This window comes from Akebia trifoliata, chromosome 7, assembly GCF_017979445.1.
Source record: "Akebia trifoliata isolate Shusen 1 chromosome 7, ASM1797944v1, whole genome shotgun sequence".
Classification (NCBI taxonomy): Eukaryota; Viridiplantae; Streptophyta; class Magnoliopsida; order Ranunculales; family Lardizabalaceae; genus Akebia; species Akebia trifoliata.
This window is the reverse complement of record NC_141381.1, coordinates 31,676,440-31,699,897: the sequence shown is the minus strand read 5'-3', so window position 1 is coordinate 31,699,897 and position 23,458 is coordinate 31,676,440. Positions and strand designations below refer to the sequence as shown.

Genomic DNA, 23,458 nt, shown 5'->3' with positions numbered 1-23,458 from the left:
CACTAGAAAAACATATTTTGAGAATTAAAATGAACAGTGTGTCAAAATTGTAATTTTCTTATACGCGCGCACACTTTAGAAAAAATCTTCAAGATAAATCTTCATTTCGTGTGCTAAATATGACGAAATCCTGAGTTTAATTTCATTTTATTTTTCAAAACATGCACGTTTTGGGAATTAAAATGAAGAGTGTCCTCAAACCGAAATTTAGATATAAGTTGCTCATGTTTTGGGGATTGACTTCTTCAAGTGCTTCTGACTCCTACAAGGAGTCAGAATTACTATATCAATCATTTGGATAGGAGTCAGAAGCACTATATCAATCGTTTGGATACATAAGCACTTAGAGAAGTAATTCTGCAAAAGAGTAAAAATAATACTTCTGAGAGAAGTACCGAGATCAGTACTTCTCAAAATTATTTTTTGGCAGAACAATTTTATCTGTCAAATATAAGTTGCGATTTCAATTATACCCTCACGAGATTTTCATTTTATTCAATATATCCCTCGTCAACTCATCAAAACATAAAATTCTGTCAAAAGTACTTCTTAAAATTTACATCCAAATATAAAACTCTGTCAAAATTATTTTAGACCGTACTTCAAAAAATATTTCTTAAGAGTACTTATATTTTAAATACTTCTGACTCTTGCATCCAAACGGCCCCTCGTATCTCTTTTAATTTTGAGTGTTACAAGTAAAAGTTAGTATGTTAGTAGCAGCTCTATGTGAAAAGCCAGAAACGCAAAACCCTATAAAACCGTCTGACAATGCGAGGATTTCGTTGTCAAAAAAGATCAATAATGGATAAAGTTAAAACAGATCAAAAGACCCCACCTTTCTTCTTTAAATCTACAACTCTTCATTCTCTCTTTCTTCGTCTCTGAAACTGTAAAAAAAAAACAGATTTCATTCGAATCTTGTCGATTTCGATTGAATTTTGCTGATTTTAATCGAATAAGAGAAGTGGGTTTGTGGGTTTCAGTTGTTTTATAAAGATTTTACTGGGTATTGGATTCTGTGTTTGTTGTTGGTGGCCATGGCTGATTCTTTGAAGGCTGGGTTTTGCATTTCTGGGACTGGATCGACGGAGATTGGGTTGAAGAACAAGAGTTCTTCTGTGGGTTCTGTGAAATTTACAGAATCCAAAACCACTGAGCTTGCAGTTCTGAAGAACGAGTTGAAGGGAAGACAAGTGATTGTTTCTGATCAAAGGGGTTTTGGTGATTGGAGTCTCAAACGTCCTGCAAATTTCTCTGTTCATGTATGTAAGATTTATCTTCAAAGTTTTCACCTTTTTTTTTTTTTGTTTAGAAACTGATCTGTCTTTCTTTAATTTCAGGCTCAAGCATCAATCTGTGTGAGCAAATCCTTGAGATGGTGGGAGAAAACCCTTCAATCCAACATGATTGAGATCAATTCAGCTCAAGAACTTGTAGATTCTTTGGTGAATGCTGGAGATAAGCTTGTTATAATCGACTTCTACTCTCCTGGTTGTGGAGGCTGTAAAACTCTGCATCCAAAGGTAATTTATTTTAGAAAAAAAAACCATTTCAATAGTAGTGTAAAGTTGCAAACTTTAGTGATTTCTATTAGTTCTAATTAATTTGATTAAATTGGGTTTGTTAGGAAATTTCTTAATGTTCCCTCCTTTGTTTCAACAGATCTGTCAGCTCACCGATTCGAATCCAAATGCAATATTCCTCAAAGTTAATCATGAAAAACTTAGAACAATGTGTTATAGTCTCAACATCCATGTACTTCCCTTTTTCCGATTCTACCGAGGAGCGAAAGGACGTGTATGTAGCTTCAGCTGCACCATTGCAACTGTAAGAGATCAATTTCTCACAACCACATCGATCCATTTTCAAAGAATTCAATTAGAAACATACATTGGGTGTTAAATATTTTTGTTTCTGACACTAAATTCTTCTTGCCCAGATCAAGAAATTCAAGGATGCATTGGCAAAGTATGGGGGAGAACAATGTAGTTATGGACCAGCCAAAGGTCTAGAAGAATCTGAACTATTGAAATTAGCTTCAAATGGGGAGATTTCGCTCGATTTTCCTTCAAGACCCACAAGGGAAGAAATAATGGATGATTTGATTCTAACAAATACAAATAAGATTGGGATATTTGAAGAGAACTCAGCATTGGTGGCACATTAGTGCAGAGTGAAGAAGATAAATCAAGATTAATTATGATGGAAGCACCTTTCTTTTTTTTTCATGAATGTGTTTTGTCATTGGGTTTTCCTTAAGCAGGCTTTGGGTTTTTTTTAGCCTGCAAATTGATTAATCTGTCTCTAGGGATACTATGTTCTCATTAATGGTGTCAGTTCATATCTACAGTTTTTAGTATGTAGATTGCTAATTATGGGATCTTATGTAAACGTTTCTCTCTCAATAAAATTGTCTTTTTTTCTTCTTTTGATTTGATGAGCAAAATCTATACAAAGAAAGGACTGAGGATCACAAACAAAACACAGCACAATACAACAACATTATCCGCCGAGAAGTAAACGATTGGTAGCAATCTCTTTTGTGTTGAAAGTTCTCATATTTCTCTCCTTTCAAATGTTTTGTCATTCAACAAATTGTGTCGGATCATACCGAGGTGACCTAATATTTTAGCAAATCTGATCACAATCAGAAATAGATTACATTCATTACAGAAAAGCTCCCTTCGACTGATCAAGAATGATAAATTATGAAGATTAAAATTGAGAAAACAAAGAGCACAAAGAAATTTACGTGGTTCGGCAAAATTACCAACATCTATAAGCAATGATGATAATTCTTTATTAATGAAAACTATGAAAATACAATAAAATATATATATATATATATATATATATTGCATCCCAAGGCAAAACATGTAATTTTTAATTATGAAAATGCCCGACCCCCACACCCCCAACTACAAGATGCCCCAAAAAAATTCGAGTTAGAGCCATAAATCAACAAAATTTTGACTTTTTTTTTTTTTTTAATTTGCTAGGCAAGCTAGATTATTGATTAGTAATTAACAGGTAAAGGCGGGTTTTAAATCACATCGTGGTATGACAATATATAATAAACGATTTGTCATATATTTCTTGGATAAAATATATTTGTTCAAAAACACAATATACATTTTTATGGGATTAGTTCATGGTCGATCCTCCTCTAATGTTGATAACATTTTTGTTGTGTATTACATGAGGTTCACAATAATTGATTTAAGGTTAATTATTTCTAGTATATCATAGAGTTATAACATATAGTCTGAAGTCCAATCTAATTTTGGCAAAAAATTATGATTTTAAATAATGAAACTAATCACATATTTTATGGATCTTCTCAACCTCTCATGGTTTTAAAACTCATTTTGACGTCTAGTCTCATCCGTAAATAAGACCAAGTCGTCTCGGACGAGTTTTCTGATATGTTAAGACGTTTCGTTCAACAATGAGAAAAATGGATGTGGTTTTCAAATCTCATCCTATTCACCGACTTATCCGTCCTTCTCATTCTTAAGTGATACCGATAAGTCTCGGTCACGGACGAGTTTTGAAGCCATCGAACCTCTTTTTTTATTCAACATTGATATCTGTCAGCATCGATGTAAACAAACAGGCACACAATCAAAGGGCGTGTGGTAGGGGCACTTCCCTTGGATTGAATGAGGTTCATGTCATGTTGTGTCCGGTGAGTGTGCCAGGGATTTGAAATGGGTGATGGTTTTGGATGGATAAGGTGTAGTTAAGTTCCTTTGAATTTGGGAATTTGTCTTTTTCCAAGTGGAAGTCAACTATCCAACAAGAAAGGGTCCGTTTGGATGGATTTTTCATGACTCATCTGATCATTCTCATGGATCATGTTCTGAAATATTTTGTCTTAATGACAATCCAAACATAATCTTTCATATATATATATATATAGGGAGGCGTTCGGATGCACGTATTTTATCAGTCCTTTTAACAAAAGAAACCCGACCGTTGGATATTGTTGAATCGCACGGTCGAGATTGTATGGTGCGTTTAAGTTATAATTTATTGTTTTTTACAGTGCCATCCCTCTTTTATCTGATTATTCGTGCCACCTCCCCGAGTGAATTACAACGACAGTTATAATTTATTATTTTTTACAGCGCCATCCCTCTTTTATCTGATTATTAGTGCCACCTCCCCGAGTGAATTACAACGACAGAGAGCTCTCGTCTGTTCTCTCTAAACCTTTGAACCCCTCTCTCTCTCTCGCTCTCGCTCCGCTGAAACCTTGAAACCCTCCTCTCTCTCGCTGCAACTAATTGACGAAAACCTCTCTCTCTCTTGCTCCACTGCAACTAATGGGCTGATTTTTGGTGATGATGATCTCCTCACCGTAGAGATCATTCTCACCAAAAATCAGCCCATTCCAAGACCTCTAACCCATATTTTGAAAAATGTTTTGCCAAAATGTTTGTTGCTGAACGGGACCCATATATATATTTAGGGAAATGTTCAGCAACAAACATTTTGACAAATGTTTTGCCAAAATGTTTGTTGCTGAACGGGACCCATATATATATATATATATATATGAGTTACAAAAGGCAAAACGAGGAGAAGCTGAAATATAATTTTTTCGCCTAATCTGCGCCTAATCTGCGTCGTCGAGAGTGAACGTTGAGAGAGAGAGATGGTTAGGGTTTGAGGCGTTGAGAGAGAGAGACTGAAAGAGATGGTTAGGGTTTGAGGAGAAAGAGATGAGAGAAGAGAAGAGAGAGATCTGATATGAGTTTAGTGATTGTTCGGGGAGGTGTTTATAATTTCTAAAAATTTTAAGTGATTTAAATCACACGTGGGTTTACAAATTCTCAATCCAATCTGCGCCGTTCAATTTATCGTGATCCAACGACCACAATATTTTGTATGGATGTTGGTCTCAGATTTTGTCTACTGATCCCTTCCCATATATATATATATATATATATATATATATATATATATATATATATATATATGTTTAAGAAAAAAAAACTAAATTATAATGTTGGCAAAATTAAATTATTTAGAACCACACAAAATGATTCAACTTGGGTGGCGCTTGAGTATGAAGGGTGCCCAATTAAATAAGTATGAACATGGCATGTTAGCTGGTCTATATGGATCAACCTGATTCAAAATCAGAATAGGAACTAAATCCTTATAGACCAGCCAACATGCCATGTTCATAATAAACAGCTATTCTAGAGGATGAAAGATGCCAACTTAGCAAGTTTGTAAGACATGTGGAAAGTGTTCCTACGTCTTAGGTTCGACTCTCTTAGAACCTAACTTCACGGTTACTTTCCACACACACACACACAAAAAAAAAAAAAGTATTCTAGAGGATAAATTTACACCATTCTTTACATAAATCAAAATCTAATTCCATAAATTTAACAAAAAATTTCACTACCCCCTTGTTAACAAGTATAATAGAAAGAAAAAAAAAACATATCATCTGTTCTCTCCCATCAGAAACCCCAGCAAACCCAAAGAATATAGTTCTTTTGCCACCAAATTTCCAATCACTTTTGAGTGATTCCAAGATTATTTGGAGATCATCAGGTTGATTTTGTCAATATGGGCAGCAGTGCTACCATGGCAAAATAGTAGTAGACTAAGGAAAATTATCCTTATGACAAGCAGCATTCTCTCTCACCCAACTTACAATGATACTTCCATTAGAGAATCAAAAGTAAGCCGCTCTATTTCTCCCTTGTTTGCAACCAATTGCAAGGATTTATAAGACTCTTATTTCCGAGGCAGGCGCAACCATAGTGGAGATAATCCTTTAAAGTTCGTCGATCTTCCTTCATTTCTGATCTGTACAAATGTCAACAATATAAGTAAAGAAAACCACAGAAAAAACAAACACGCACACACACATAATGCCATGTATGAAAGACTTGCCTATGGGCTGTGTTACCTAGACATTTGACATGGATCATCTCCAGAAAAGCATATATGAAGCCGTGCACACCTACAATCTGACACTCCCAGGGGCGCAGCCACGATTTTCTTTTAGTGGGGCAAACTTATAGCTAATTGGAGGGGAGGGGGAAAAATTGTAGGGAGATGAGAGAGTGGGGGCAACAGGGTCAAATGGGGCATATCAGTAGTTCAAAATGCAGGGGTATCTCAAATTTAAGCATAAATTCAAGGGTATCTAAAATGCCCAAAAAAGTTGAGTGGGGGCAATTGCCCCCAATGTCTCCTTACTAGCTCCGCCCCTGGACACTCCATCAGTGTAAACTCCCAAAGAGACCCTCAGGTTAGAGCTTACAATGCTGGTTTATCACACTTTCGTCTTGGAATCTTCCTTTCAAGTAAAACAAATCTCAGAAAGAAACTTCGGGCAGAAAACCTCCCGTGTCACTGTTGTAGTGTGATAATCATTGAAGAAAATTAAGACCAGATAGTTTACAATGTGGTTGGTCACCCTTTGGCCTTAGAATCTTCCTTCCAAGTAAAACCACTCTTAGAAAGGAGCTTCGACAGAAAACCTCCACCATCACTGTTGTCCTTGTTGTTGGAATTACTTAAGTTGCTTATGAGAGACCAGTGAGTCTTGAAATCTGGCACGTACCCATCTCTTTGCATCTTATGCAAAACATCTGACGCCTTGTTTGGATTATTTTCCAAGCAATATCTATCAATCACAGAATGGTACATGTTCCGGGTAGGGGTTTGTCCTAATCGAACCATGGAATCCAGAAGCCTTTCTGATTCAGCAATCCGTCCAATTGTGCAAAGTCCATGAACAAGTGTATCCCAAGACTTGATGCTTGGCATGAAGTTTCTAACGAGCATCTCTGCATGGAAATTAAGAGCTTCGTCAAATGCTTTGCACGTAGAGAAACCCTCGATGATAGAATCATAACTGGTAGAACTTGGGAGGCCTCCCTTCTTCAACATTATATTCAGAAGCTCAACTGCCTTGTTCACTCTTCCATACAAGCAAAACCCTTTAATCAGATTGTCATATATGATACCTTCAGGAATCAGGCATTTTTCTTCCATCCGATTTAAAAAGATTTCTGCTTCTTGAAGTCTACCATGAGAAAGAAGGTCCTCAACAATTGCATTTTGGACAACTGAATCATGCAACCAACCTCTCAATTCCATCACCCTACTCAACTCAAGTGCTTTATTAAGCTCTCCGTGACTACAAAGATACCTGATGACCGTTCTCAAGCTGCGATTGCTTGGTTTTAGATCCTTACCAATCATAGTCTTCAAGGCTTCCACCGATCTTGTGACATCTTTACATGTATAGTATCCATTAACAAGAAAATTGTAAGTAACTTCATCAAATACCAAAGCCTTCTTGAGCATTCCGTCTATGAGTTTCGTAATGAGTGCACTATTCCCTGTTCGGAGAAGATGGAATATCAGAATGTTATATATGATGAGTGGCGTAGAGTTGGTGTCTCTCAGCATAAGCTCTTTAAGGGCCAATGCATGGAACCCCCTACCCTGCGAGCACATCAGGCTCACTAGATTGCGGTAACTCAAGATCGATAAGCTGAAATTTTTTCTCACTATGACACACAGTATCTCCCCTACTTTTCTTGAGTTTTTATCCTGACAATGTCCTTGAATCATTATGTTATACGTTTCAGCATCTGGGGAGACCCCCTTCATTATCATTTCTTGGAATTGGAGGGTTGCTTTCCCAACTTGGCGTATCTTACATAAGCCGTTCAATAGTGCACGATAGACCGAAGGGCACACCTCGGGATTGTTTCTCAACATGATCTCCTTTAAAGCCAAAGCTTTCTCCAATATGTAGGACCTGCATAGATGAGGAATTAACAGAAAAAATACATCCACACATGTGGTCATGTTCATTTCTAGCACAGTGTCAAGTAACCCTAAGGCTTCACGATATCTTTGCTCCTTATAAAACCCTCTTATGAGATGGATATAAGCGGTGTGATCCAAGACCCACCCTTTTCTTAGAGATTCTTCTACAAAAATGTGACCGATGCTTGTATAACCCGTACTACAGAGTTCTTCGAGAAATGAGTTGCTGATATCGGAAATAAGATGAGCATAGGTCTCTAGCATGCTTTGGAGAATCTCTAACACTTCTTTGAGCATTCCATGCTGGCATAGAGATCCCACAAGAGCCTTATAATTCGATCTGGGTAACCATTTATGTTTTCGTGCAAGTTCCAAGAACTCGTAAAGCTCTTTTGGGCTCCCTTTCTTGCATAAACCCATGATTAGAGCTGTATATGTCTCATTCTCGACTGGCAGATCCCTTCGAAGCATACCCTCCAAAACTATCCACCCCTTGTGGGGGATTCCTTTCTTGCTGATAACTCGAATTAGCAAATTAAGAGTTTCATTGTCGAGATGATAAGCCTGATCAGCCATTTCTTCCAAAATATATATAGCCTTCCTAACATTGTAGCGGGATGCACAAAGGCTTTTCACCAATGCTGAGTAGGCCAATAAAGAGAGCTTCTGCCCTCGACGAATCATGTCGTCTTTCACCATCAATGCAGTTTCTACATCCCCATGATCACATTTCTTTACTATAAGTGGGTTAAAGTCAGGAACTACGGCATCTTCAAGAACCCTCATCACCGTCTTCTCATACTCGTCGAGGTCCGTTTCTAAATAGAGTCCATTTCCAAGGGTATCAAAGAACTCTGCTTTCCAAGATCCAACACCATTATCCCTCTTTACCTTTACGGCAGATGGGTAGAAACCCAATATCATAAATGCCTTGGAAATTGGATCCTCTAATTGAGTTAGCTGAACCAAACCATGGTTAACCATCTCATTAATAATCACTTTTACTTCGTCAAATTGTCTAAATTTACAATAACCTGCTAAGAGAATCCTGAATGTGGATAAATCAGGTGTTATCCCTCTTTCAAGCAATTCGTCGAAGATGTTTCTCACATGTTTCCACATACCCTCCTTAAACAGCCCACTTATGAGAGCATTATACGAATGTACATCGGGTTGTAGATGTCTTGACAAAAGTTCCGATAGATAAACAAAAGCATTTTTCAAGTTTCCCTCTCGACAACTCCAACTTATAAAAGTCCCAAAGGTCATTTCATCTGGTCTGAAACCCAAAGACTCCAATTCATGCATAAACAAGTAAGCTTTCTTTGTACCAAAATTCCTACACAAAGACAACAAAATCTTATTGCATATGGGAGCCTCCGGTGCACATTTCCTATCAATCAAGAAACTCAAGAGGTCTTTGAAATCTTTCTTCTCACAGTACCCATCAGCAATCACATTAAGAACTACCCGATTTGGCTCATAACCAGAAGCCATAACCTTCTTTACAAGATTTATAGCTTTGTGAATCTTCCCTTCCTTGCAAAGTGATCTAGTAAGAAGTTCGAAAGTAGACTCTTCCACATCACTGAATCCAAACCCCACCTCAACCATATCCATATAAACTTGAAATGCCAATTGGGTCTTGTTCATTTTAACCAAAAGATCAAGAAGAGAACGGTAACACAGCTCGGACGGGACAAAACCACGACTCCTCATCCAATTGTACATCGAAAATGCGTTCTCTAATTCTTGAGCACTAGCATATCCTTCAATTAGCCTACAAAAAATTTCATGACCACCCAATTGAACCCCACGAGTTTTGATTGTTTCAAGCAAAGATTCAGCTTCTCTGAGCAACCCAGCTTGTATAAGTTTCAAGGCCATGATCTCGTAGGACCGTGGTAGATGTTCAAAATCCTTGCTCTGATCAGAAGCCCATTTGAACAATTTCCATAAAAATTCAACCTTTCTTGCTTTGATTGCAAGCTTTCCAGAATCGAATTCGAAACCCAGTACTATTTCAAGGACATGTTCCGGTTTCAAAGTCGAAACCCGCCAAAATCGACGAATCGATTCAGGTGATAGTTCAGAGAGTTCTAGTAGAAGGTCTTGCAGAGAAACTTCCACAAAGGTCTCACCTTTCCTCTCCCAAAGGTATGAACACCTCAAAATAACTGATCTTACAATACTAGAAGATCTAATCGATGTAAATTGTGAGTGGGTTTTGTTAAATTCGCATCCAGAACCAGAAGAAGATATGGGTTCTTCTTCTTCATTAGAATACTTGAGTCTTTGGTGTGTGGAGAAGGGTTTAGACCCTCTAAGGTTCAAAGATGGAGTTTTTACAGTAAAGAAGGTATCTTTGACAGAAAAGTTTGGAGAGTGAGCACAAACCTGAAAATGGATAAGCTTGATTTCTAGTCTTTGTAGATGGAGAATGAACGCTAGTCGGGGCAGTTGATTGAGGAAGAGATTTTGGGTTTTTCTCATCTATAATTGTATTTGCTGTAACTGCTGAATCTCATCAATTTATTGAAGAAAAAAAAAACTTCGATAACTATTTTCATTCATGAGTAATTATAAAAAGCACCCCACAAATTAATAAGGGCAACCCACACCATAGCCATTTTGTTTTGAAAAGTTTTGGAATGATTTGATTTTTGACAAGGAACCATAGCCATATTGTTTTGAAAAGCTTCAGAATCATCCTCATCAAAAATCAGCCCATTCCGAAACTTCTAACCCCATCAAAACAAGTTCTTGTTTTTATGGTGTTAAAAATTTTGAAATACACTAATTTTTTATGAGAATAATCTCCTCACCAAAAATTAGAGATTATGTATATAAAAAATCAGTTCATTCCAAAACTTTTAACCCATATAAGACACAATAATTCAATTATAGTTGAGTTGCCCTTATTAATTTGTGGGGTGTTTTTATTATTACTCTTTATTTATAGTTTTTAAATAATAATGGTAAAAACCCCAGTTTTGGATCCCTTTTTAATGAAATCAGCTAGGGTCAAATCTTAATCCAAAATGATTTAGAATCAGACCGGCAAGCAGTAATTTGTAAGATTCATGTCCATTCTCATTCCTCTTTTTATCTTCTTCTTCTTTTTCTTTTATTTGCTTCTATTCTTATTCTCAAATAGATATCTTCTATGATATTTATAATTTTTGCATTAATTTTTAGGAAAAATTACTTTTAAAAAATGGTTAAATAATATTTAAAAAAAATTATTTTTAAAAAATTATCAAAAACGAATTAAGTCGCTAAACAATCCATCGTATTAGTAACTTGCCAACATTTTAATTACTTACTTTAACACCCCCAATATTTTTAACCTCCATTTAAAACGTTGGGCAACCTAGCGAGTTACTAAAACGTTTTACTGTCCAGCCATTTAAAATGTTTGATTCTTTAGGATCCTACTCGGAACCGACTCATTGACATCCCTATCTTTTAACTTTTGAGGAGCACAATGATCTCTTTTTTTTGTATTAAGAGAGAAACTATAATTACATTTTAAGAATATTTATGAACTTTTGAATGTTTTCAAAATAATGACCCAAAATTATTATCATCTTTTACCTTGAGCCAAATTCATTGATTTTTTTTCTTTTCAAAACTAGTCTGCTTCATTACTCTCATCTTCAACTTTAAGATTTTATCTATTTCTACCTTCATGCTTCCATAACAAGATAAATTTAATCCCAAGGGGTTGGCCTAATGGTAAGTCAAGCTTAGATAAGCTCTTCATGAAGGATAGATCAGTTGACCATCAACTCAACCAATTGTAAGTAGGACTTTCCGAGTTTCAAGATGAGGGCAATTAGGGCATTTTAACTAATGTCGAGATACAGAGGTATCTCATTAGTTCGGTAACATAAGAGGGGGAGGGATATCTCAAATATTGACAGCGTCACAAAATCTCATTTTTATGGTGTAATATGATAATAAAATCACTAGTGTTATATTTCTATCATAGTGGTGAGGTAATATCACAACCAAAAAACAAAAACATAAAAATTATAAAAAGCTTTTGGGGGTGACAAAGAAATTAACCATAGAGCTGTTCACACACTTTAATTTCATTACGATTGGTGGAAGTAAAGTTTGGTGTGTCAAAAGAATCTCTTATCAACTTAAAAAATAAAAAAAATAAAAATTAACCAAGTGGCCAAGAGAACGCGATTTTAAAGGAAAATCTAACTTTTTATTTTGTGAAGTTGTGGGAAGTTTATATCAAAATGACGTGAACTAAAGATTTTCTTCCTCGGGATACACGAGGAAAATATCTATAGTTAGGTGTGATCTGAGTATCATTTTTTTGAGTCAATTTATCAGTTAGACAATCAAAAATTCACCAAAATCCGGTAAAAAAATTTGAAGTGTTCCCGACTCATCTTCCAGCACTTTTTCAGTGTTCAAATAAACAAAAATTGGAAGAATATTAATTTATCGAATCATTCAAGAATCACTTTTGATTAAATGTCCGCCTATTAATAACCTTCATAAATAAAAAATAATTTTTTTAATTCACTTGCTATAGATTAATAAAACCTCCATCTAAAAAAGAAAATTCGGAATTAAAACCACCATGACAAATAATAAAAAAAATAAAAAATGGGACGAATTTTATAAAATGCTGAAGAATTGGCCAAAATACAATTTACCCCTCATTTAAAAATATGCACTTACAATCATGGTTTTAGAACTCGGTTTCGCATCTCGTCTTGTTCATGCCTAAAATCGAGTCTTCTGGGACAAGTTTTTCAATACGTTTGAGACATCTCATCCAAAATTTTCAAAAATGAACGTTAGGTATGAAACCTCGTTCTAAAAATTGACTAGTGCATCCGTCTCGATCATGCCTGATACCAAGATGACTTGGACTATTCGTCTTGGTCTCAGACGAGTTTTGAAACCATGCTTACAATTGACTAGAAAAAGAATTAAAATAGCAAATCATGAGCAATAATCTCACTAATAATTCTCATGAAGCATAAATTATAAATTATCTTACAAATATCAACACCATGCCAAGAAAAAAGTTATCTTACAGATTTTCAACACCAAACTCGACGATCACACCTGAAACTTAACTGAACATCTAAGACATAACAGGTCAACACAAAATCATCAAGGCAAGCAAAATCAAAATAAATCATATTTCACGGTTCCAACTCTTTTTCCTATATCCAAGCTTATAGGAAATCATATTTCTTCTTGCCTTCCCTCCATTAAGCACAAAAATTTTGTAATCTAGATTGACAAAATTGTTTAACATCTGTAATATATATCTATATATATAATGAAAATACACAAGGCCGAAACTCCAATCAAGATAATAATATGATGGAACACCAGGCATGGACTATATCTGAAAATCTTTGATCAAATATCTCAACATGAAAAACCTTCATCCAACCGAGTAGAAATGTTTATTACATGGATACCATTGGAGCCCAACCAACGGTTAGGCTACAACAAAAGCATCTTTCAAATCTCCGTTCTTGGAAAACAATCATCAGGCTTCCACATTAAGCATCCAACAAGGCATAAATGCTACTAAAGAACATAAGAGAGAGAGAGAGCAGGGGAATAGTATAGCTAAGCAGGGAACAACTGTGACTGTGAATGTGTGCATGACCAACAAGTATGCAATTGGGACTGTTGTTTACTGCCGCAAACTACCATTCCAATCCTCTTAATTTCACCTTCTTTAAAAAATAAAATAAAAACCCGTCTCAAATTAAAAAACTTTAAATTGTTGATAAACCTTACTACGGATTTCAGCTAAAGATGCAAAAAAATAAAATAAAAAACAAACTTTTGAAAGCCGACTCCTAACATCACATCATAACGAAAACAATGTTAGTTGACCTACTCAGAACTTTAAATTGTTGATAAACCCTACTAGGGATTTCAGCTAATGATGCGAAAAAAGCAAACTCTTGAAAGCCAGCTCCTAATAACTTATCAAAAAAAAAAAAACATCACATCAGAGCCAAAACAATGTTAGTTGACCTACTTGGAACATAAGCTAAAGGTAAAATAATAATAAAGCTCCTAGCATTTGCTTGGCAAGCCAATAATAATAAAGCTAACGTTTAACCAATCTTTAACTGCAGGAAATGTTTCCTACTTGACATTTACCTAGGAAAATATCAACTTACCTGATTGTCATGTGGAGGACGCCAACAGTTCCAAGAACCTGCAACATTATTGCATACAACACTTAAATTGAATTCATTCCATGACCCACACTGTCATGAACAAGATGACCCACACTGTCATGAACAAGATCAAATGTTTCAGAGGATGGCCTACCACTTGGATCTCCCAGCTTCCATCAGAAAGATCTTTAATCTAACCGTCAGGTGATTTGCAGATCTATATTGACTGAGATTTTCCCTTCAGGTCAAAGCCTCTAGAAAATACCTCAACAAGCATCAAAACGACAATATACCTGCCCTTTTTAATAGTTTGTCATCTGTAGCCTTCTTGAGCTGTTAACACCACCTAAGTTCATAAATATCCACCAACACAGATTTTTCTAAGAATTATGTACAAAATTAGAGTGATAGCTACGCACATGGTTCTCAGAGATGTCCATAAAGAATGAACAAGAGAAAAAGGTCGAATGCACTCTGTACCGAAACAAAAGTGCACAAATGAATGCATACCAACCAAAAGGAAAGCTCAAAGTGCATGCCACAACAATAGAATGCTATAGCTTTAAGACAAAACAAACATACCAAAATAGACTGCAAGCATAATACAAGAGATGATACCAGCATTTCAAATAAAGTTATGACTCAACCACGATACAGGAACCATGCTACCTAACAATTTCCAAGGCTCTACCACCTAAACCCTCAACTTCCATAAAAATTCAACACAAACAGAAGAGATCTAATTTTAAAGCCAAATTACTAATCCTAATAAATCAGATGAGTTAGAAACAGACAGGTGACCAATATATGTAGTTTTACAGAAAGGTAAATATATTTGCTGCCGACTCATGGAAGCGTCCTGGCTACATAGGCACACTATTGGAGCTTGGTAAGATGAGGTGTTGGTCCTCCTAAACAAAGCTTCAAAGGTGGGCCATAAGTTACTCAAACCCTTCAAATCTGGTCTTCAGATCTAGGCTGGAGGCATCGTCAAAAGAGGCAGTGGGCTGGCTTCAGGCTTCATAGATCTCAGCTGTTTTGATAGGAATGGGAGGCAAAAAGGTAAACAGGAGCATTAGAAACTAAAGCATGGGAGGGCTGGCTAGGTTAAGATAGCAAATTGTGATATATTATAATGCGACTTGCCATTTAATCCAAAGGGTAAAAACATGAAGGGAAGACAATATTCTACCTGTGGGCTCTAATCACCGGGAACCCTAATAACCATGATGTTTCCCGCGGGAAACAGGGTTTTGACCAGATAACCTGGTAACAGAAGCTAAAAATCAGGGCTCGGAGGTAGATTAACAAATCTTAACAATAAAAAAAAATTTAAAAATGAGGGCATATTAAAAATATTCAAAATAGAAACCTTGGAACATTTGTGAACAAAAAGAATAAAGAATAAAGTGGTAAGATGTGTGGAGTGCTGTTCCCTCATCCAAGGTTCAAACCCCCTTGAACCCAATTTCATTTGCTAACACTAACCCTATACCTATCCCAAAATAAAAGCAACACCGAAAAAGAAAATATCGATAGGTACAACAGTGACAAAATTGACAAGAAAAATAATTCTGCATTGCCATGAATAAATTAAAAAAAGGGAAACTTCAAAGTACCCCCCTGGTTTAACCACCAATTAGAGGTATTCATACGTTTTCAAATTAGTGAGATACCCCCTTGACCTAAACCCATTGTCATTGCCTAATGGAAATATGTGAGTAGCCTATCATGCATATTAGGCTGAGATTAAAATGATCCGAAGAGATGGTAACTCCAAATGCATTGGGGTTATCCCTGATATATAACCAAAAAAAAAAAGGGGGTAGCTCTAAATCACCCAAAAAAAAACATTAACTTTAAAGAAAATTTTACCCAGCAGCACTAGAACGACCCGAAGAGTAGCCACTATAGACTCCATAGCCACCACCGCCACCACTCTGCAAATGAGATATAAAAGGGTACTTTATAACAAAAAGGGAAAAATAAAATGATAAAAGAATCAAACAAGGAGATTTTGAAAGACTAGATTCTAACCACACTAAAAAAAAGATCGAGGATATGGAAATATAACTATTTACATGGACAAAAAAATTGATTTGATAATTGGGATAGTATAAAGAGAGAGAAAAAAAAAAAGTTTGTTGAGCAATTAACATGTGCCAATTACCTGCGAACCTCCATAACTTCCATAACTGTCACTGAGTGGCACATCACTTGAACCACCGTATCCACCAGAGTAAGAAGAATGTCCACGCCCATGTGATTTACTTTCTTTACTTCCATATTTCGAACCATCTGAAATGTCTGCTGAGATTGGAAAGTAGGGGACAGCTGGCTGAAAAGCAGATAACGCACCCTCCCTCTCGAAAAAATTAGCTTTTAACCGTGTTGTTACTTGTACAAGAGCATTCCGAGCAACGTCAATATCTCCACTTATCTAGATAGCATCACCGAGCAAATATATTAGATATGATTTTAATGTTAAAGGGAAACACATAATATATAAGAACAATATAGTAATGACTTACCTGAACCATCTCATCATCTTCAGTTGCAACTTTGGGAAGGTTTTCCTTTGAAAGTACCCGAATATTTGCTCTTGTGAGTTTCCTCATCTCAGATATGATAGACCCACCTTTACCAATTAGGCAGCCAATACGGGATGTTGGGACAAGTAAACGAGTGATGTATGAAGGTTCACCAGAGTCTTTTTCACTTTTATCACTACATCTGGGCTGTAGGCGCACTGCAGCATCGATAGTTGGAGAGATTGGATCTTCAAAGAACTGGAGAGAGCACATGTTAGAATAATATAAATTTGCTTCTCCACAAAAAATGCAAAGATTAACACATTGAGATGCACACCTCTTTCGATGAGATAGATATTATGCAATCATCCCCTTCAGCAGCTGAGCTATCAACTTTAATAAATGCCCCGGAGTCCTGTCTGATTTGCTTGATTATAACACCACCCTTGCCAATCACGCCTCCAATATTTCCAGTCGAGCAAACCAAACGAAGAGAAAACTCCTTAGCTGATGATTCATCCCTTGAAGTATGATAAAAAGGAGCATCACCTCTGCTATATCCTCCATAAGGAGGACCCATCAATGGAGCTAACCCCATGATCGAAGCACCTGAGTTTGAACCCATGAATGTACTACCAGACTGATATATATTAGGCATGGCAGGGGTGAGCAAATGTTGGGATCGAGATGGGTTATCATGAAGTCGTGATGATATTTGATAAAGAGCCTTCTTTGCAACTGATGCTTCCCCGGTAATCTGACAGCCAAAAAAAAAACACTTGAGATAACTTCAATTTAGCTATAAGTATAAGTTCACAAAAATTACATCACCAGCAGTGTATTAAATGCTGCCAACAATATCAGCAGATAAAACGCACGCATGACTTCTAAAATAACAATGAGGAATGCAAACTAACAAAATGGGACACTTCTTTTTTTGATAAGTCACAATGACAGACTAACTCAATTAAAATCTATATGATAAAACACAGCAGTAGGTAACACTCATCTACGGTTTTGTGGGGTATAAAAGTCCCACTCCAGCTACAGTAGTGTGGGGTCCACGCTACCCCACTTTATTGTCTTTCCTCCCCCCACCCCCTCCTTTTCAATAATATTCTTCCAATTTTACTATCTTTCCTCTTTTCCCCCCTTTTTCAATAATACCCTTCAAACTTTACTATCTTTCCTCTTATATCCCTTTAACACCAAAGGGGATTCCCGTGCGCACGGGTAAACTCTAGTACTGAATAAGTGCTCTCCCCAAGTATCCCAAAAAAGGGTCTTGCTAACGTGTGCCCAAAGTGCAAGCGTTAAAGTGCAATAAATACACTTTGGAAATTGGATTTTGTACTGAAAATGACCTTGAAAAAATTATTGTTTTACCAAAATACCCTCAGATTCCAATTTCCAAAGTGTATTTATTGCACTTTAGCGTGTACCCCCAAAAAAATGCCCTTTAACAATGGAGAATTGCTTATGCGAGAACTTATGAATGTGACAAAACAATCAAAGAATTTACCTGAAGGTTTAACATGCTCCAGATTCTTTATGGAGTCATCTTGGTCAAATAAAATAGCCAAAATTTACCTGAAGAAGCTCATCAGAACTCAAAGCACAAGGAGGCAAATGTTCATTCTTTAGAATGCGAATCTGAGCACCAGTCTCACTTCTTATGCCTTGAATTATCTGTCCACCTTTCCCAATAACACAACCAATCTGATCTGATGGCACAAGCAGCCGAACAGTAACTTCATGATCCTCTTCAGCATCTTCATCAACAGGTACTTCATCAGAAACAAGCCTGTCATGTACCCTGAATAAAGCATCTTGGGCTGGACAAATAAAATCACCAGTATCTTCAAATGAATTAGTTTCCTGGCTTGAACTAAATATAGTAACAACACGTTCATCACAGCCTGGAACGGTATCACCAATTCTGATCTTCGATTGGCTTTCTGATCTTAATTGCTTAACAATTTCACCTCCCCTACCAATTATACTTCCAGTTTTTTTACCCGGACACAAGTAACGGTACACAGTATCTTCGGGACCAGGGGCATACTGTTCTTTATCATCACCAGGGTTTCTTCTCTTACTTCCTCCACCATTGTCAGCAAAGTCGGAATGAGAGTGACATCGCTTGCCGTAGCTACTTCTCTGGCCAGCCATTATGGAAAAAAAAAGACTTTATACCTATCTCTTGATCAAATATCTGCCAGAATAACATGGGGGGAGGAAGATCAACTCTATAAGAGAGCAATGTTACCAAAAGTAAAATAATAATTGCATGCCAAAATTCGGGAAAGCAGGCAAAACGTAAAATTTAAGAGGGTGCAATGTGCTTTATATCCTACTCTTTAGAAAAAATCATCATGAATAATAACGAAAGAAAAGGAAATCAAACATACATGAAACAATTAATTGGGATAAACCGAGGTAGGAGTCTTATGCTCTCAATTTTGTAGTGGTTACGATAAAACATGAATCAAAAGCATGAAGTAGATATCCAAAAGTGCGCCTGACGGAATCATCGTCAAAGTTGCATCTCAAAGATTTGAGGTTGGCTAAGTGAATCATGTTCCTCCATTTCACTTTCCAATAGTAAGTCCAAGCAAAGACCTAATCAGGGTATGAATTAGTGCATGGATTTCCTATGATTCTCAACTTCAAAGTTTAAGACCATGAGAATTACATTTTTCACCTCCAAATTCTTCAAGGTAAAAAAAAAAAAAAATCCCTTGTTTGCCTCATCATGGTATTGCCCCAAATATCTCAATGAAATACAGTAAGGTTTAGCAAATTAGAAACTCAAAGTAAACTTTTCTCTAAAGGTGCCAGCTTGTTTGGTTGGTAAAGCTACAGGTGATGATACCATAAACCTGGGTTCAATTTCGGCCATCACCAATTTACTGATCTCATTAAAAACAGACTTACGGATCAAAAATAAAAGAGTTACAAAAACATTAATCAATCGAAAAAGAAAAAAAAAGTGAGCTTTACTCCAATTACGATTTATTGGGGATAGGGGAGAAAAATAGAAAGCCCAATAATTTATTCGAAAAACCCATGCATCAGCATTAATGGCTAGAATCAACCAAAATACACAAATTCAATCTCCTTCAACCTCAAAGTGATGTCTTTCAAACTTAAAAAACCAATAACAAGACATTAATATTCTTCATGGACTTTCAATCAACCTTAGCATTTAGCACACCAAAATGTGAAAGAACCTAACTAAATTAGACAAAAGACAGTGCAAGATATCAACTTTCGGTATGTGAAGCATAAATGCTTCGAGGATACCAAAAAAAACGAAGATCTGTCAAACTAACAGACCCACGACCATAAACTCAAACCAAATTTTACTAAATAAACATCAATTTGCAGAGAAGAAAATAACGAACACAGATCGAGTAACATAATATGATGTACCTTGGCTTAGTCAACACACACCCTGCAAGGGAAGAGATGGGGAAAGGGAGAGAGATTTCGCTTATTAGGGCAGAGAAATGGAAACAAATCGATTAGGGTTTTGACGAGAATTTAAATTACCACCGTGTCCCTAATCAATTTTGACAATGACGAAGACCCCTTTTGTACAAAAAGTGCTTGCGCTCGTGATGGCTTGAATCGGTTGGGGTCGGATCGGTACCCAACGAGGCCGGCTGGAATCGGTTCAGCGGATCTGACTGGTTGAGTTAAAACATACTCGATCGGTACGTAGTTGACATGACAAGTGCACAGAATCATAGATCTTTTTCTTCCGATTACACAAGTGCGGAGGAAATTTCAGTCACACCGTATGATAAAGACACATGTCTTAAATAACCATTCCTTGAACAAGATCCAGTGGCAATAAGTGACCAAGCCACGTGTCCTGGGTAAGAGATGATATAATAGGGGAGGACGAAAAGTATCCTGTTTCGAAGTCAAGGGTGTAAGGTACAATGTGAGTCAGAAGGTCTAAATTCGATCGTTAAACATCACAAAATCTGGGAGATAGAAATAGATTAATGACGGTGTATCGAGGAAAGTTGATGAGGCCACCCAAATCTGTTTAAGTTTGTTTCGGACCAAGATGAAAAGTGGGGAATATAAGCGTACACCAGGGTATCTTAGTGGAGGCTAAAAAAGCTAAGATGGGTTCGAAGCTCGACCTACTGAAATACGTAAGATCTCAATAAATCTCTTTTCGTTGAAAGACTTGCCTTGTCAATCAAAGGGTAGTTCAGGTTAAAAGTTCGTCTATAATAAGATGAAAAATTAAATGCAATATGAACTCTTATGCATAAAAATTTTATCATTTAGTGTAATATTTGAAAGCACTTAATAAAGGTGAGTGAGACTTCATCTTACTCACCTACCCCCAAATAAGAAAATCCCACTTACTTTACATTAATGATGTTGGGACTTTGAAAATCAAACTATATGGAAGAATTAATGAACATATTGGCACAACTCCCAATAAACCAGCTAATCTCCATCTAATCTAGGTAAGTCATGTGGTGACACATGTCCATGGAAGTTGGATTATAAACGATCATAAAAAAGAAGAAGAATGGGGGAGAGGAAAGACGACATAAGAAAGGGAAAGAAAAAAAAAAAAACTTTAGTAATTTTTTACTATTTATCTTCTTCTTCATCTCAAGATTTTCTAAATTTTATTGACTATATATCGATACTAACAAAATCATTGAAGGATGGTTGGCATGCACCACACCGAGGCCTCACTCTTTCTTCCAGTCATTTTCAACTACCTTAACAAAGGAGGATCAAACGAAAGACTTCTTGATCAAATATCATTAGCATTATCCACGTCAAGGTATATCCTGAGGAGTGGTTAGGCCTAAAAATCTCTCCACAACAAGAAAAAATATCATGCAATTACCACGTCAATGGATTACAACCCACATATGTTTTAGCAAGTCATTCTATCATTAGTTTTTTTTTACTTTAGGTGTTAAATGCATTGCACAATTGATATCATGCTGGAGTAACATTAAAATTGACATCGTTTCCCGCATTACTAATGCAGAGGTGCACACAAACACATAATTGTTTTTCACTCCATGTTGACAAAAAGCATATGTGTCAACGATGTTTGAAACGACGTGAATTTTAATATCACTCCAACATTTTTCTTACACAATGTAGACACCTCATTTTTGCATCCGCCTAATTAATCAATTCGTCAACCCGATCGCAACGATTCCCAATGATGGATGTTATTTCCATTACTTTATTTTGTTACCAAAAATGTTTCAGAAATCCGGATGAGATATCTCGAACTGACAAAACCTTAGAAATCACGCTACACTAGGAAAATACGACTCCAGAAACATAGAAATCATCATCTTACAGATCCAAAAAGAAGCTTCACGATAAAAATCACTAAAAATTGGTCAAATTATCAAAATACCCCTAACATCAAAACAACTCTAGAGCCTACGTTACAATCAGGAAAACTCATTCAAACACATAAAATAACAAATCGAAATCAAATAAATTATTTCGTCAATTTTCACAGAATTTGACAAAATTACGAAAATGCCTCTCATAAAGTTCACGACCATTTCACACAAAAAATTTCACAAATAACACAAACTAATATTTCCATTGAATTCCTTACGAAAAATCGATTCTAAAACATCCTAGAACATTAAAAACCGACTTAAAACGTGAAAAGTCCTCTCCGGGGGTAAAATGGTAATTTCACAATTTTCATAATTAAAAATTTCGAAATTAATAAATAAAACATAAAATAATTAAAGCGAAACATTAATGAAATTAATTAAAATTTTGAACTAAAAAAATCGATAAATCGGGCTCTCATGAAAAATTGTTGAGGGTTCGTGAGATATTTCTTTAAGGACCCCTCCATTTGGGAGTCCAAAGAATTAAAGATATAATAGAGGAGGGTTTTCCAAAAAATTAAAGTCAATCAAGCAAGACTAAGGTCAAGGTATTAAAGTCAATCAAGTGAGACTAAAGTCAATTAAGCAAGACTGAAGTCAATATATTAAAAGTCAATCAATTAAGACTAAAGTCAAAATATTAAAAGTCAAACAAATAAGACCAACAATCAAAATCATAATAGAGTTCTAATTACATAATAACTCTATCTAATAGAGTTCTAATTAAAACACAACTCCACTTAAAACAATTCTAATTAAAACACAACTCCACTTAAAACAATTCTAACTAAAACACAACTCTAATTAAAAGAACTCTAATTAAACACTAACTCTATCTAAATCAACCCCTAAAAAAATCTATAAATAGAAGTCCCCACACCCTATTTTCGTATCAAATCATAAATCCTAAGAGAAATATGTCTAGAAGCCCCCCTAGCCTCCCATAAACCCTAGTTTTGGAGCCCCAACTCTTTACCTAACATCTCTTCTTCGATTTTAGCCTAAAAAACACCTAGAAATCCTTCAAAAACACTCCAAAATCTATAACAAATTCGAAGAATTCAGATCCAAGAAAAAAGAGATATCTTGCCTCGGAGATCGAAAATCAAATCCGAAGACAGAACGAAGCAAGAAGTACGGTACAATGAGCAATTTTTGTCAGATCTGAGGGAACAAAGTCTTTGCTATCGGAAATGTATAACTTCTTATTTATTTTATTTTATTATTATCTAGGTTTTTTAGCGATGTAACTTATTTGGAAAATTAGTAGAGACCGGTTTTGGCCGGGCGGGGTTGGTGCCTAACACCTTCCAACCCCGTAACGTGATCCCCGTACCTTTTTTTCTTTCGTAGATTAGTAATGTATGCCTTTTTTTAGAGTCAGTTTGGTTCCTAGACCTTAATAACTAGGTGGCGACTCCCAAACCTCAAGGATCAAAAGCAGATCCGCGCACCCCGCGGATCGAGGGCGCTTTCACACAAATAAAGTTATATATATATATATATA

General features: G+C 36.1%; 3 protein-coding genes across 11 annotated transcripts; 1 reads left to right on the top strand and 2 right to left on the bottom strand.

Annotated features, from left to right (window-relative positions):
* The first annotated feature begins 793 nt into the window (after positions 1–793).
* Positions 794–2,435, top strand: LOC147399080 (thioredoxin-like 1-2, chloroplastic). Its single transcript, XM_086448493.1, has 4 exons — positions 794–1,265; positions 1,344–1,526; positions 1,666–1,830; positions 1,943–2,435. Exons 1-4 carry the CDS (start codon positions 1,041–1,043, stop codon positions 2,168–2,170), a joined length of 801 nt encoding a protein of 266 aa, XP_086304619.1. The 5' UTR covers positions 794–1,040; the 3' UTR covers positions 2,171–2,435.
* Positions 2,436–5,337: 2,902 nt separating this feature from the next.
* Positions 5,338–12,660, bottom strand: LOC147399079 (Pentatricopeptide repeat (PPR) superfamily protein). 2 transcript variants are annotated; one of them, XM_086448490.1, is made up of 2 exons: positions 5,923–12,660; positions 5,338–5,835 (listed from the first exon to the last, which is right to left on the bottom strand). In XM_086448490.1, exon 1 carries the CDS (start codon positions 10,309–10,311, stop codon positions 6,448–6,450), a length of 3,864 nt encoding a protein of 1,287 aa, XP_086304616.1. In that variant the 5' UTR covers positions 10,312–12,660; the 3' UTR covers positions 5,338–5,835; positions 5,923–6,447. The 2 variants fall into 2 exon arrangements, with proteins under 2 accessions (XP_086304616.1, XP_086304615.1); XM_086448489.1 differs by having other exon boundaries at positions 5,939–12,660.
* A 546-nt stretch (positions 12,661–13,206) lies between these two features.
* On the bottom strand, positions 13,207–20,125 carry LOC147399078 (KH domain-containing protein At4g18375-like). 8 transcript variants are annotated; one of them, XR_015180091.1, is made up of 10 exons: positions 19,970–20,125; positions 18,125–18,749; positions 16,872–17,291; positions 16,535–16,792; positions 16,174–16,443; positions 15,879–15,943; positions 15,196–15,269; positions 14,423–14,477; positions 14,158–14,336; positions 13,207–14,041 (listed from the first exon to the last, which is right to left on the bottom strand). XR_015180091.1 is itself a non-coding variant. In XM_086448491.1 (8 exons), the coding sequence occupies exons 2-7, from the start codon at positions 18,704–18,706 to the stop codon at positions 15,221–15,223; spliced, it is 1,644 nt and encodes a 547-aa protein (XP_086304617.1). In that variant the 5' UTR covers positions 18,707–18,749; positions 19,970–20,125; the 3' UTR covers positions 14,536–15,036; positions 15,196–15,220. The 8 variants fall into 8 exon arrangements, 1 of the variants encoding a protein (XP_086304617.1); XR_015180090.1 differs by lacking the exon at positions 14,423–14,477 and having other exon boundaries at positions 14,158–14,349; XR_015180092.1 differs by lacking the exon at positions 14,423–14,477.
* Positions 20,126–23,458: the final 3,333 nt, after the last annotated feature.